Source organism: Protopterus annectens, chromosome 3.part1 (genome assembly GCF_019279795.1).
Source record: "Protopterus annectens isolate FY-2018-M chromosome 3.part1, PAN1.0, whole genome shotgun sequence".
NCBI lineage: Eukaryota > Metazoa > Chordata > Ceratodontiformes > Protopteridae > Protopterus > Protopterus annectens.
In genome coordinates, this window is record NC_056732.1 from 1,724,418,170 (window position 1) to 1,724,435,109 (window position 16,940).

Below are 16,940 nucleotides of genomic sequence, written 5' to 3' on the forward strand. Positions count from 1 at the left end.
TCCAGGCTTCCGCTTTGTACTCAGTGCCTTGGAACTGGCCTTGCAGGAGTCTTGCATCATGATGATTGACGAGGAGCCAAACCATCACTTTTGACTCCTCAATGCCCCGCCGTTGTGCTCGAAAATGACAGCCCTCTCCAGCACCGGCCATTCTGACTGCAGATGGGAGCTACAACCAGTTATGGCAATTATTCCCACCTATGGAGCTTAAATATGCCTCATTTCCTACACTTATTTGTGATTGTCCAGTTTTGAAAATTTTCAGCTGAGTGCACATCTGCTTAGCACTGAGTAAACTTTCATTAATATGTATATGTATGTTGACATTGCATGAACAGCAAAAGCTGTCATGGCTTAGTGGTTCAGTACTGTGATTATGGTTCACAGTATCCCGGGCTTGAGGCATGTCATTGCTTTTTATTTTACTACTGGCCTGACCGGTTAGGAGGTGTGGCTGTGTTTAGCCAACTTTGCTCAACTTTGCCCAATGTTGCACTACGTTGCGCAAGTTAGCGCAGTGCACAGCTTCGCGCAAACATGTTTTGTTTGTGCTAGTTGGCGCGATGCGTAGCTACGTGCAAAGCCATTACGCTAGTTAAACCAGTGCTTAGCTATGGGCAATTATTCTTAAATGTGCTTGATACTGGTAAACGTTGCTTAGCAGTGCTTCACATTGCTTAAGATAGGTTACTTATGCATTCATTAGTATGCATGACCGTTTCACCTTCTTATATATATTTAAAATATCATTCACTACTACATAGGCCATTTCAATGCATTTAAAAGGTAAATGTCAGGAATTATTTTTATGCACAGATTTCCTACAGAAAATGGAAAGGGGAGTGGTGGGACTCGAATGGGGAATGTCTCCTCTTTGTGCGAAGGCTCTACAACTACACTATTGCTATTTGGCTTAATTTGCATATAAGTGGTTTATTATCCTCTTCAATGTCTAAACTGCTAACTGTAGCTAAGCAATGGGTACACCCGCGCACACATGTGGAAATATGGGCAGCTATATCAGGAATAATAAAAAAAATTGCTTTATATTTTATTTCATTTGTACAGGGGTTTTGAATGTGGGGGAGTGTAGTGTTGGGGATATACATATTTGAGCGGACTCGCTCATATCTGCTGACATTTGCAGATTTAGGCACTTGCAGAGGCATGGTTATTTGGACTGCTCGGCAGTCTGACACGCCCCCTGCACTCCTACACGCTCCGTGTTAGCCTTGGAGTTGAGTCAGCGCACCCTCATGAATATGCATGGTGCGCTGACATCATACTCTTAGGCTGCCGTTTCCGAGTAAGACTTAGTTAGTCTTACATGGAGGATTACTGAATCCCCCCAATATTTGTAGTGTTTCATTTAAGGTTTTGATTATGTACTGTTATACCTGTTATAATGACAGTTTTTTAGTGTCAATGTTCAGGGATAAAGTGTGTATATTTGTTGTTTTATATTGTGCTATTTGGCAGCAGGTAGAAAATGAAGTTGTTTCCCTTTAAATGGTTAAGTGAAGGGCTCGCCCTTGACTGTTGCAGTATTTAAATAGTGCAACTGCAGCATTTGAAATTTTAAGGTCTGAGAAAGCAGTATGTGAAAGCGCTAACCTGTTGGATTTATGTGAATAAAAGATCTTTGCTTTTATACATCCTTTGAGTATTCTGGATAATTCAAGTAAGCCTGGTCGTCTCATACATGGTGCTGTTGTTGGACTTACTATCATTTTATCTGTGTTGTTTCATGGTCTAAAGAAGTGTCTACAGTGGACGTGAAAGTGCTTACCTGTGTGTTAAGAATTTTATTTTATTAAAATTGTTTTACATTTTTAAGCTGTGTTGCAATCTGTCCCATTTTTATAGATACAATTGGTGTTCTTAAAGTAGTCTTCTCCTATAGGTCACTGAAAGGTCCCTCTAGCTAAAATACATAAATCTATACCTACCTTAGTGTCCACTGGGATTTATTTTTCATTAATTTTGTGGGACTGCAGATGGGAGTAGCACATATCCACTCTTTGCTGTATGGTGTTCCTGTCCACCCTATAGTGGTCCAGTATTTCTATTTCATGGAGCTCATGGTAGGTTTCACTTGGTCTGAAAACCCTATGCCTTCAAGGGAGAAATCTGGCAATACCAGCCCCATTTGCCCCATCTTAGCTAAGCCTCTGTAAAAATGCTACACTGTGCTGTATGCATAAGGGTTTGCTCTCTGCCTAACTTCTGTGTGTGTTTGTGCATCTGTGTTTGTGAGGGGGGACCAACACCAAGCTGGCTGCAACTGAAAGAAAGAGAACAGTTCTGGATATGCAACAGTCTTGTATTTAGAAATGCATCTCTTTTGCTGGTGCCAGACAAGTGCCCCTTACATAAGTGTAATTTTATAGAAGAGTGACTAATAAAATGTTTTTCTGTCACAGGTTTATTGTAGAATTCTCTTATTATCAAGTCAACCCACATACTAATACAGTGGTTTTGATGACACAGGAATGTGTAAGACATTGTAACATAACCATCTGTAATTTGAGGAAAAAATGCATTGCTACAGTGTTATCAGCACCACAGCAGAAAAGTCAATCTGACATTGATTTGTAGGAGATAAAGTACTTTTAATTACCTTTTAAAGTTAAAAAGCAAAAATAATAATAATAATAACAGTCTATGTTCGTGACACAGTTGTTTTGCCTAGAAATACCTAAATACGTACAAATGTGCCACAAAGCTAAAATTATGTCAGCTTTGTTATAATAACCTGTTACAATATGATAATGGCAGTTGCAAACAGAATATTTTTGTGATAAAGAAATAATACAACTATGTTCAAATACTGCAAAATACAAATTTGCTGTACTTGTGTGCAGGTAAGGAAAGTCAATGACAGCTGCAAATGCAAAAAAAATCTCAATCTAAAAATTCAAGTTAATTTTAGATAGCATGACACTTTTCTACTAGACAATACAGATGCAAGAGTTTATTTTGTGAATGCCTGTGATTGTTGAATATGAACTCATTTTTGTAAATCACAATGCTGTAACTTACCTTTACAGACAAGTGAGGAAGTACCTGTCTTCCCTGTCTTCATCACCAGACTCACTTTAAAACTTGTTAAGTATAACAGTGTGTGTTTTCAAGAAGTGAAACACTTGCCTCATTCTAATGATCTTCACAATGTTTGAAGTTTCTGGTAGGAACAAGGATAACTCACAAAACTGGTATCTGCTAATGTAATGTAATTCAGTGTGCACAGCACTGCTACCTTCCTGAATATTAATGCTACATGCATAGGGTATCTGCTAATGTAATGGAAGTAATTCAGTATACACAGCAGTGCTACCTTCCTGAATATTAATGCTACATGCATGTATTAGGGACTCCTCACAGGGCAGATCTCCGCAATCTAAACAGATAAGTACTGATGTCCACAGTACATCCTTAACTACTGCTGTTGCTTGCAATGATCAGGGAGTTCTCAGTTGAGTGGTTATCAACCTGACCCAAAAGTTCAGCACTGATAACATCACCCTAAGCCAACTTAAGACTTCAGAGTTTTGAACAACCTGATTTTTAAATAACCTGTGTGACAGAGGATAGTCTTAAAATATATTTCTTATTTGTCTTTCCATTTTACCATTAACATATGCAGCTCACTGGGACTCAAAAACTGCTATTTCCAATACATAACACCACTTGTTTCCTGTGTTGCGATGAAGTGACCCAGTCTTTGGCATTAGTGTTATGTTCATGTGTTATCCTTCCTGCTAATCATGATGGGATTTACTTCAGGTTAGTATAAGCCTACCAAATTATTAACTAAGGCAGCAGTATGTTGCATTTCCTGGAATTATTACTGATGGTATAAAAGCCAGTAGACACATTATTCCCCACAAGTCTGTCATATATACCTTGGGCTGATCCTGGATATTTTTTCTGTATACCCAGGAAGGGAATAGATATTAATTCAATCTTATTCAAAATCCTGCTTGTGGACTCACACTATGCAGGCATTACCTAAATCCTATACCAGAATGCCACATCATAGTATAGAGTTATACAGCGCTGTGCGGCCCAGCAGTATGCAATACATAGCAACCTCTAGTATTCTAGGATCATAGGTTGCTACAAAATTGAAGCTATAGCACACCCCACAGTCTTCCAATAGCATCACGCAGGCCTCCACAAGAGCCTCTATGGCACAGAAATGAAAATGAGCACAATCTTGTCTTTTGGTTCCAGAGTTTTAGAAAAACAGAACTATGTTATTTTTTGTAGTCTTATCAGACTTAATCTGTGCATGCCCTGCTTATTTAGTTCTTCACTTTTCAAGACACAAAGCTCAAATCAAATGGAATTTCAACAAATATATGATTTTCCACCTGCCTTCATATTATGGGATAACAAATCTGCCTCAGTAAGCAAAGCAGTGCTCACACAAATTGTTCAACCTGTCTCAGATGCCATTAACATCCTTGTTCATTCTGACATTCTTACATAACGTATTACACAGTACACTAGAGACATTTGAATAAACTCTCAACAAAACAGAGCATCTATTATTCAAAGCATTTTCATGTGATAATAAATGCATTATTTACGCCACAAGTAGTCAATAGTCTTTGCTTTTAATGTATTGGTCCATGTCCTGTATTTGTTCTTTGTTCCAGGTGTGACTGTACGTTTTCTTTTCTTGTTCACTTTCACTTCCCTTTTTATCTTTCGCCTCTTCCCTTTTGAGATAATATATCTTTTCACAGCATTTCACAGCAGTAGGCTGGTTCTCCTCAACAGTTTGTTTTGCTAATTCTGGACTATCGAGATCATCTATGATCATTAATATGCGTGAAGAACCTGCAAGATAAGGTAATGATGAAAAATAGATAAAAAAATAAAATGTGCGAATTCAGTTCAATCTTCACAATATTATTAACTATGCATAGTATCGGAGACAGTCATAACCGTAAAGGAACTGGAATGAACAGAAAAAAAGACCATAATCTGCTATGCATTTTGACATTCTGTAGGCAATCTTGAAGTCTGTGTGCTGACTTTGATATTCCTTTATTTTTTTGCATATTCTTTACTGTGTGAGCTTACTAGATAAATGATCCCTTTTCAGGGTGACCCAGGTGCTCTGTCTGGTTAAGTCACTTACTCAGAGTCAAACAGTAGGCAAAAAAGGTGGAAATAATGAAATCTGTCACCCTGACAATGGGAATCAGCTCATTAACAACTCAGAGATTATTCCTCTGTGGTACCCAATTCACACTTTACTGTGCACTTTTCTTTCTCACTATAAGAAATTTCATAATCTTTTATTATACAGCCATACTGCTTATTCAGTGTTTTCTCATTTCTCGATTGCAGAGTCTTGGATTAATGAAAAAGTCATACGATATATGAACAGTTGTAAAACTGCGAAATGACAGCTGTTGCCTGTTACTTAGAAACAGGCTACTTACAAAATACTCTAACTACAATCTTGGAACTCTGGATGGCTTTCAACTGCAAAGACCAGCAAACACACAAGTAAGAGCTTCTTCTTCTTTCAACTTTTTCCCACTTAGGGGTTGCCACAGTGGATCACCTGTCCGCTCATGATTGGCAGTGGAGTTTTACGGTGTTGAGTTGCCAGCCCGGCGCCCAGCCTTCCACAGAGAGCACCTACAACTTGGAATACTTTAATTTTCAAAATTGGTTGAAGGCGCCTCTGATTGCTAAATATAATATCAGTTGTTAAAAGTACACTGGATAAGTAATTTCCAAAAATACTGACTGCTAAGTTAGATTATATATCACCTTAAAATGTGTTGGACCTACAGGTATGTAGATACATAGCTTTATGTGCTATGGTACTATAAACTACTTCTACTTTTTATTTTAGTTTTACAAAAACATGTTTCTCACTGTAAATAGTTTACATTATGCATTTTTGTAAGCTATACTGTACCTTGTTTGTGCATAGCTTTGTCTAAGATATCTTCTGCATTGTTTATAATTGTGCATAATTAATTGTAACTCTGTATTTACTATGTATGTTTGTCTTTTGTCTAATGGCCTGGGTAATAGCTGAAATGGTCCTGCTGTTCCAACCAGTTTACTTCGTTAATAAATGCAATAAATAAATAAATACATACGAAATAAATCAAGATGTGAACCTTAGTAGCATACTAGTATGATTATACAAATGATTTATAGACAATAAACATATACAAAACAACATGTCAGTGTGACCTGTAGGATTCATAGAATGATTAACCATCCCAGGAAAAGTAATGAAAGCAAGCAATAACACAATGTAAACTAGCCTATCACAACTGTGCATTTAATTTTGAGATTCCAAAAGTAGTCATTCTTTTTGGTCCAGTGACAGAATTGATGCCTTTAGAGAAGAAAACCCTGAGCATATCTAAACAATCCTACCTTGCTTTGTGATTTACTGTGGATTTGACTGGTAAGGGAAGTTTTGAATTTATATTGTATTTGTTATCACTGTTTTTCACTGTTTGTAAGTACGAACAGATAGCTTGTTAACAAGATTTACTTTGATTCATATTTTGTTTTACCTTTAATTTCACTGTTGGTTGTTAGAAAGGATGGGTTTTACACAGGCAAGCTCTAGCCATCCCAATGGGCCTAGACAGCTATAAATTCACACAGACTGCGGAGAAGAAAATCCAGAGCATATCTAAACAATCGTACCTTGGTTTTTGATTTGCTGTGGAGTTGACTGGTAAGAGAAGTTTTATTTGAATTTATATTTTATTTGTTATCACTGTTTTTCACTGTTTGTAGGTAGGATTGGATGGAAAATAGGAAATTCACCCTGGGGATCACTTCTGTCGCTCTGCTCGACAGTGGCACAGGAAAATAATTTTCTTGGGTGGCAAAAGCCAGGGTACCTTTTTGGCTAGGCTTATATAGGCCCTAGGGCCAATAACCTAGTACCGACCTACCTATGAAGAGATAGCTTGTTAAGATTTACTTTGATTCATATTTTGTTGTTTTACCTTTAATTTCACTGTTGGTTGTTAGACAGGGATAGGTTTTAGACGGGCAAGCTCTAGCTACCTCAAGGGGTGTAGATAGCTATACATTTACACAGACTGTAGAGAGGAAAATCCTCAGCATATCTAAATAACCCATACCCTGGTTTGTGATTTATTGATCTTTACTGGTAAAAAGAAGTGCGACTGTGAGCGATAGTGAGCAGAAGCTACTGGGTGCCTTCATGCGTGATATAAAGGAATTACAGCTTCGGTTGTATGGTTTCAACAACTTTACTGTACTTCCTTTATTATTTAGTTGTACACTGTTGATGTATTTTTTGCCCTAGAAGTTGATTTAAGTTCCCTTTGAATTCTGTGGTTACTGATTCTGATTATTCTTTTCATTTACAATATTTTATTTGTTTGAAGCTGAACATAGATTCCTTAAATGAGTATGCAATTAATGATGTGCTGAAGCACAAATATTTTTACAGTGTAATAAATGCTATGCATATTTAAAGGAAACAGCTGATAACACTGGTGATCTGTGTTCTTCGTGTCAATGGTTGGATGATTTGCTTACCACTGTCAGAAGTAAATCTAGACTTAATTATGATTTCACTTATGCGACTGGCATGGCTTGGAGTACTGTTGTTTCATATGTTAATGACTGGACTGATGAACTAAATAATGTTATGCAATGCACAGAATAAACAGAACACATTTAGGAAATGATGCATCTGTTCTCTGCAAAGATTATTCAACCTCTATGAAACAAGACGATCCCCTGACAACTTTGGAATTCAGGATGCAAGTATTCAGCAGTCTGAGGATCCAGTCTGTTTAGAAGGAAATAAAAAATGCAAGAAAGGAAGAAGTTCACAACAAATAACAAGGAAGAAAAATAAACTGATTAATGATGTAAATGAAGGAGAATACATAGTGAAAACGATACTGCGTTGTTATGTCACACACAGGTTACAGGGAATGATAATATTTTTCTATCAGAAAACCTTCAGTCTACAGAAAAATGCATATTTTTCCAACAGAGAAGGTAGAAAAAAGAGGCAAGGGGCAGGTGAAAAGGAAGAAATCAAAACTGAATGTAGAAGGATTGAAGAACATTATTGTAAGAAAAAAGAAGAGAAAGACAAATGTTGACTACATGGCTCAAGCTGTGGATTTGCAATACCAGCTGGATGAGAATTTAATAAGCAATGAAAACAGTGGGATTAATAAAACTAATGGTGATGAAGATCTATCCTTCGTAACAACTGATAGAGCAGAAATTACTCTATCAGAAGCGGAAGATTATCCAGAGCTGGCCAGCAAAGATATACTTGTAATTGGAGATTCAGTTATTAGAGGAAGTGATACTTATATTTGCAGAGATGATAATGAACATCGGATTGTGTTATGCTTGCCAGGAGCAAAAATAGAAGATGTGAGACAAGCCTTGGAATGCCTTAATGTAAGGAAGTACGGATCCGTTTTTATTCATGTTGGTAGAAATTATGTCATCCGCAAGGATTCTCTGACTGTTCGTAGGGAACATAGAGCCCTCTTAAATAGTATAGCTTGTACTGGTGTTAGGACATATTTTCACAAGTCACCTATAGAAAGGATAGTCAGGTCACTGTGAATGAAAAGATATTTTGGATAAATACCTGCATGAAAAAAATGTCCTGTTTTAAAAAATGGAAATGTGTAGAGAATCCAAGCCTAGTTTTGGGTACACGTGTTCAGACAGTGTGGCATGCATTTGTCAAGATCAGGGAAGAGAATTTTTGCAGCAGATATTTTTCATTATTTGACAAACACTAGACAGGATTTTTGTCATGTTGAAAATGTAACAGTTCACAGATAGCAGCATTTGATGCATTTCTGACAGTTGTTAATGCTAGGAGCATTAACAACAGAGTTTTTTGTTGGCAAATTTGCTATGTTCCCGCAAGATTGATGTTGTTATTGTTTGTGAAACATGGTTAAAGCACAATGACTGGAAACCAGTTCTGTCAGGGTATAAATATTTTTACTGTAACAGACATTCTAACAAAAAATCAGGCAGAGGTGTTATGAGAGACATTAAAGATGATTAGGAGACCTGTGATTATAGCATGTTCAGTGATAACACCAATACTATAGACTGTGTAACTGTGACAGTAAAGACAACCCTGGAACATATAACAATTGTTGGAGTGTATACACCATGAAAGTCAAGTGCAGATGACCTAGAGGAACTCATACACTTCTTGCATGAAACACAGGAGGGAAGAATGATATTATCTGGGGACTTAAATTTATCAGAAACAGACTGGAATAATATTGATTCAACAATGTTAATAAGGAAATTATTCACAACATATATTCAGGAACAACAGTTGTTTCAGATTATAAAAAAAAACTACCTGGGGACACAACATACTAAACATTGTTTGTGTTCCTAAAGAAATTACTGTTACTTCAAGTTTTACCGCCACTGGCTTGCAGTGATCATGGGGTTAATTCTGCCAAACTGAAATCTAAACCAATGCACAGAAGGTTAATTACAGACAGAGCGGATAAACTGCAGATGAAATGTGGAATGTTTTGAAAGAGAAATTGTTTGAGTGCAAAAAAAAAAAAGTTTAATATCAGGATCTAAGCATACAACATCAGGAGGATATATTTTCATAAGAACAAGTTATTGGATTAAGGTGAGAGACAAAAAAATATAAGAAATGGAAGACAGTTTAAACTACAACTTTGAAAACTGAAATAAACAAGCTGGACAAACAGATTAAGCATAGTGTGAGACAAGATCAAGAAAAAAATTGAAGGAAATTTATATGAAGACATTGAGCATAATATGAAACATTTTTGTAGAAACATAAGATGTGGAAAGAATAAAGACACACATTGATAAACTGTGTGCAGATTCTAAAATTTATTCTCAGACACAACAGATTATAGATATATTTACAAAATTGTATGCAAAACACTTTGGATCCACAAAAGAGGTGATAAGTTGTCCTAGTGACATCCTGGCAATCCCCAGATACTGGAATCACATTAGATTACATTGAAAAATGACTGCAGAAACTGGATTCAAACAAAGTACAGGGAGGAGATAGAATTAGTAACAATGACCTGAGAACACTTCAACAAGAACTTATGGTACCATTATATCTATTATTCACTAGGTCATATAAATATGGGGAGATTCCTCAAGATTTGAGACACCTGCTTATTAAACCTGTCTTCAAGAGAAAGGGGAGTAGGACAAAACTTAGAGTCATATAGACCCTTAAGTCTACTTTCATGTTGTGGAAAAATAATGGATAAGATAATATTGGATAAGTTATTGTCAGAACTGGATAGATTGGGGCTTGAAATCATATATCAGCATGCATATGTTGAAAACAGATCTATTACCATCTCTAGCATGATGTTATATAACAATATAATAACAGCTATGAATGAAAAAATATGCTGGGTGTAATTTATATAGTTTTAGCTTCAGCATTTCACAGGGTCATACACAAAACACTGATCAATAAATTAGTATAACTAGGTATTGATGTACTCTTGATAAGATGATAGCTACATGGCTTATAAATAGGACATGGAAAGTATCATACACCAACTGGACAGGTGAAATCCTTGGTTACAGTCAGGGTGTCCCACAGGGCTCTGTCCTAGATCCTTACTTGTTTAGATTGTATCTTTCGGACCTAACTTTTTCATCTGATGGGTTCTACAGTCTATATGCAGATTACCTGAAATTGGGTAAACTGATTATATGTGTCACAGATAAGGCATGTCTACAAAATAACTTAACTAAATTAACCATTTGGGCACAGGAGAATAATATGCTGACAAATACATCAAAAACTAAGCATATGAGATTTGGGAGACATAAATTGAAATGTGAATATTTAATACAGCACACAGTGATTGAAAGTGTAGATTTATTTAAGGACCTGGGTATATGGGTAGATTCAGCTATGAGTTTTTCTAATCGTATCAACCAATTGGTTAATTATAGTTATATAACTATAGGTTGTACAGAAAGATTTATACAGTCTAGGAAATCGAAAATAATGAAGTCATTGTTTGTTAGTTACATTAGACCCAAACTTGAGTATAGAATAACAATCTGGAAACTCTATAAGAAAGCAAGCATGAGTAAACTGGAAAGAGTACAGTAGAAATATAACAAGGGTATCCATTGATGTGAAAATCTAAGTTATTATGAAAGACTAAAATATCTGAACTTGTGCAGTGTCTCTTACAGATATCTAAGACGAGACCTTATTCAAGTATATAGGGCATTTAGAGACTTCTATCTCTGGGAATGTTTGGGGTTAACAAAAAGTACTAGAGAATCATCAGACAACCTATGTAGACGATTCTATAGGAATGAGAAGTGTACTAGTTGGTTATCTGACAGAATAGCCGATCCATGGAATCGACTACCAAATTACATTAAAGCTAGTACCAGTTTAGATATTTTTTAAGAAGAGCCAGGACACTTATTATGGGAACAAGTATTTTGGTATATTGGCAAGCTAGAATGGCATTAATGCTCATGCTTGAAATATTTGTATGTATGTATGTGCATGCATGCAAGCAATTATTCCTGAATCACATTAAGCAGTGTCAAGCATAAAGACAGAGTGAGATACCATTTATATTGCTGCAAAATGTCAGAACAAGCAGAAAAACTTACCAACTGTCATGTCTACACAGCTGTTCATAAAATACACAACATATGATTCCTCATGATAATGCAGGCCTTACATGTCATAACGGTAATTATTTTGTGTTGTGAGTAGCCTATTGCTCTGAATAAGTACAAGTCATACATCTAAAAGACATGACTTGTTTTACTTTTGTTAATTCCCTCAAAATTATTTTCTTGAAACATTGTATTCCAGCACGTTATTTTTGATAACAGTCCGCAGTTTTCAAGCAACCTGAGAGTAAAAAAACTGGTACTAGTTGGGAATCTTAGCATGCTATGTCAAGTTCATGTTATCTTTAGAACACTGGGAAAGTGCAGAAAACAGTTCATCTCATTCTAAACTAAGTGAGAGACTGACAACTCAAAACCTACAGATTGCTTACCACCACTTCAGCAAATAACAGTAAGAGTTACACATCTCAAATGCCTACTACTTAGTACTTATTCCAGGTTGAGATCTAAAAGAAATGGATTTGACTTATTCCTCAGGAATTAAATGAAGCACAAGCTTTATTATGATACAGGCACATGGAATGCACCAGTTTGAAGGCTGGAAGACACAGAGCAGATGTCAGGTTTCATGAGTACACAGCATTTGCTGAAAGTATGCAATAATCAGGTGTAAGCTACAATGATTAATGCAGCAGAAGGACAAAGATCTTGTTAACAGTTCAAATCTATTTACTTATTTACTTGCATTCATTGACTGGGAAAAAACAACTTCTTAAAATACCCATTTGCAATAGAGGCCCCAGTAAAAAAAGCTTGACAAAAAGAAACAATATACAAAGTATTACATACGTATTCACAGTGCAAATATTTAGCAAGTTAATATTTGCTTCAGTAAACACAAAAAATAATGACTTGCTCTATAAAAATTTCTAAAAAACAAATTATTGGCAGCAGTTTACAAAATAAATCAAAATCATGGAAGTAGTTTACCTACTGAAATAACTGAAGGTTTCTTCATAAATATCTAGAAGATTAACAAATGTCCTTCAAAAGTTACTATACAATATGAAAGTCATCTACTAGTTTCACTTCAAAAAGATCTTGGCATCTCTTCAGAAAACCATCAAATTCACAACTATGATGTGCAGAATCAAGAGGTTCCTAAAGTTACATCACCTTTAACATCACTCAGTGTCCTTGTTACCTATTTCATGACTTCCTAAGAATGTGAAGAAAGAAAAGTAACTTCAACATTCTTTTATTACCCCCCCAAGCTGACCATTTTGGGTCCAGTTGAACCATTTTTCCTTACGTGCCTCTGGTGCAATCCCCTGTGTCTAGGACTGCACCATTATGGGGTTGGTCAGGGTAAATGGAATGGAGGAGCCTGCAGTGTTGTATACCCTGGTGGTGCATACCAGGGCATATTTTGGTATGTGCCAAAAGACTGGAGCTGGAGATGGTGTGCACATCACCACTTGTCAGTTAGCTCTGCCCCTTTTAGATGATGTACTTTAACTGGCAGTCTGCCTCATTATTATGGTACAGCTTGATCTCTGGGGATGTGGCTGGATCCCAGGCAGAAATCTGTCCTTCCATTCAGCAGTCAGCAATTTAGCAAAGCTACCTTTTCTCAACCTTTCCCTTCCCAACTCCCCCAGGGGCTCTCAGCACTGAACCCACATGATATAACAGTAATAAAATTCCAGTAAAGCTACAGTATAGCTTTTCTGAATTCACTGTATATACTTTCAATATATTTAATAATGAAAAGACACCATAATAAAGAAATGCATATGTATGAGGCAGAGAAAGAAGAATGAGAGCTGTTAATAAACTGTAGTGAGAAATTGCAAAATTAAAGGGAAGCTATTTTTCTTATATGTAAACAACTATAGTGAAACAGAGACCAAAGCTTACTTTACTGAGCTGTAAGATTTAGTTCTTTTTTTTCTTCACTGTTTAGAGATATTGTGAGTTCAGTCTTCAAACAATAGTGCTTTCAGTTCACCTTTCTGTAGAGATTTAGGTTAGACCAAAAGCATGTCATTTCCTTGGGAAGTTGGCTGAAATTATTTCACTTGTAACTAGGAATGTCTTTGATTCCAAGAGATGATAAGCTACTTTTTATTATTTTCTAAGCTTTCTAAAGTTTCCTGTAAAAGTAATTATCATTCTTGTTTGGGAAATATTTATTTTATGAAAAACCTAGATATTTTTTACATTTAATTCTTTTTTGTATGTGAACATGTTTGCATTTCACTCTGTGTATTTATACAAATACATGATTTTTTTTCTTTGGGTCATATTCATAAAACTTTCTTGCACTGCATGAACCAAATTTGTGGGATGAGTGGGCATGCACAGAGTGTGTGGGATTTTATAAACCTGGTAACCATGAAATGTGCAGTATGGAGGACCCAAAAGTCATAACTCCACCAACAAACTGAATAATATCCAGGAAGTCACCACAAACAACTTGGTTATTGAGTCTTATTTTGTGCAGTTTTACTTCCAAGTTTCTTTTTTGGTATTCAGTAAACCTGGCTACACTATGTGGTTTCAGTAAACCTGGCTACACTATGTGGTTAGCTCCAATAACATGGTCAGTCATGTTATGTACTAATGACCATTCAATGAGGTACCATGTATGACGAGGGTAAACAAAATGGCAGAGCAAAATGTTTAAACACAGCAGAATGGAGTGGCACCCACGGTATATTTGCACATGGCCATACACCCATGTTCAGACAGGGTAAAATCACAGTGTAATGTTAGGTTCTGCTGCAGCTATAGTAAACATGTATCTGCAAGAGGCTCTAATTGCAGCTGCTATGCCCAGCTCTGTACAATGATTCATGGGGGTGCAGGATTATCTGTAGAAATTTAGCATTTAATGGCTTCCATGTCACTAACATTGTGGACAGCTAATGTATTGATAGGAACACCATCCAATAAATAATGGAAATGTGTCAGCCTCATCTGCAGACCCATGGAAGTTAGGAGTTCCTATCTCAGTGAATAACAGGGTATGTGTGCCTTTGCAGACATTAGCTACAGGGACCTTTCAGCAACCTACTGAGGATACAGAGTGGTTATCTCAGGCCTCTCTCTTGAGAATACTCCATTAGTGTCTCAATGCCATGGGAGAACATATCTAGAGAGAAAGACAACACCATGCAGGATTTCTATGACATATCTATTTTTTTCTGAGGTACTGGGGTATAGACTGTGTGTACATTAAAATAGAGGACCAACTTGGTGAACTGTGAAGTAGGCAAATGACTCACAAACTGCATCACTCCATCAACTGCCAGATGGTCTACAATGTACAGGTTATCATATACAATGTATATGCAAGCCAGCAAGGCAATTTTCACAACTTAGCCATATGGCACACATGTGACCTGAACCAATGGTTTGTGAGGGGTGACTTCCCACAAGTGCATGTTTTTGGTGATATAGGATAAACCCTGAAACCTTGGCTCATAACATCCATAAGAAATATACAAACTCTAACAGACAATGGGCACAACTACATAAAACCAGAAGCAACACTTAGCATGCATTTGGTGCTGAAGCCTTGCTTTCACTGTCTCTATTCATTTTATATCTGATTTGTTTTGAGAATGCAGTGTTACTATATTTTTATGAAATTATGTCTGTGATTGTTTTATATCTAATTTGTTTCTACACTGTATTGTTACTATATTTTTATGCAATTGTGTGTAATTGTTTTATATCTGATTTGTTTCTATACTGCATTGCTACTATAGGTTTATGAAGTAATGTCTGTTATTTTATATCTGTTTTGTTTTGATAATGCAGTGCTACTATATTTTTATGAAATTATGTCTGTGATTGTTTTATATCTAATTTGTTTCTACACTGTATTGTTACTATATTTTTATGCAATTGTGTGTAATTGTTTTATATCTGATTTGTTTCTATACTGCATTGCTACTATAGGTTTATGAAGTAATGTCTGTTATCATTTTATATCTGTTTTGTTTTTACACTTCAGTGTTACTATATTTTTATGAAACTGTGATTAATTTATATCTGATGTGATTCTACAGCACATTGTTACTATATTTTTATGAAATTATGTCTGTGATTGTTTTATATCTCATTTGTTTCTACACTGCATTTTTACTATATTTTTTATGAAATGATCCCAGGATTCAGCAATGTTTTGTGCAGGAAGAACTTATTCCTGCATGGAAATGACCGTTTAAGTGTAGCACGGCAGTGCGCCATGCATATTTACAAAGGCGTGCTGCCTCTGCACTTAAACGGATCCGGAACCATGGATGAGTGCAGGGGGTGTGTCTGAGAGCAGAGCCGTCATAATATACATGCCTCCTGTACCCAGAAAGTGCTGTATGACACATCTAGTACATAATATTAAAGCCTAGCTCTAATATTATGTACTAACAACTGTCCGTAGACACTGAAATGTAAGTCTGCGGACACTGTTATAAAAAAAAAAAAAAAAAAAAAAAAAAAGAACACAAGCACACCATGAAGGTAGCAGCCTTCAAGTGCACTCCCCGAAATGTATGCATTCTTGCCCTACATGCAGGGAAGCAGTAGGGCAAGAGGAAAGCAAAATGTAAATTAAAGAATGCAATTTTTTTAAAAAAGTAAATCTGAAGTTTAAACAGAGCGCAGGTCGTTTGTGCAGCGTGCCACTATGCTTAGCCTGGCTGAAATCCTGAAAATGAAAGTCAAGTGCTAATGGTATTGCTTACATCATCAAGTTGCTGTAGTGTTGTGGTACTGTCATTGTTTAGCATGTATGACATGCTGTGTTCAAATCCCCCCTCTACCAAATTATTTGACTGACAGATGTCAATCATACAGCCCACATATCGTACAGTAGGGGTGGGAATATATAAAGAAAAGTAATTATTTTAATTAAAAAAGTAATAGATTTAAGCAATGCTTACCTACTGCAAGCATTGTTCACCTGCTGGAAACTATCCTTATCTATTTTAACCAGTGCTCTGCAGATCAGCATGGAGCTAAGCAAAGTTCAGCATACTCAAACCTGGCAGATAAGGAAAAAGTGTGGGAAAATGGCCTTATTTAACCTGCACAGGTGGGAATACAGCCATAACCATTTGGGATAGCTGTTAGCAGGACCAAAATGGCAGGTGTTGGAGAGGGAGTATGCTTTCAGGTGCAATGTTGGAGCATCCAGGAGTCCAAGGTCATGGTTGGGCTCCTAGTGAAAAACCATGATGCCAGTCTGCTGCAGGGCCAGTACCAGG

General features: G+C 36.4%; 1 protein-coding gene across 1 annotated transcript in view; it reads right to left on the bottom strand.

Moving 5' to 3' along the window:
• Positions 1-2,407: 2,407 nt before the first annotated feature.
• The window catches only part of LOC122798640, a 392,518-nt gene continuing 377,985 nt past the window's right edge, over positions 2,408-16,940 (bottom strand). Inside the window, exon 2 of the mRNA XM_044067726.1 lies at positions 2,408-4,848. Coding sequence (XP_043923661.1) covers positions 4,607-4,848 — 242 coding nt within the window. The 3' untranslated portion in view covers positions 2,408-4,606. The remainder of the gene's footprint in view (positions 4,849-16,940) is intronic.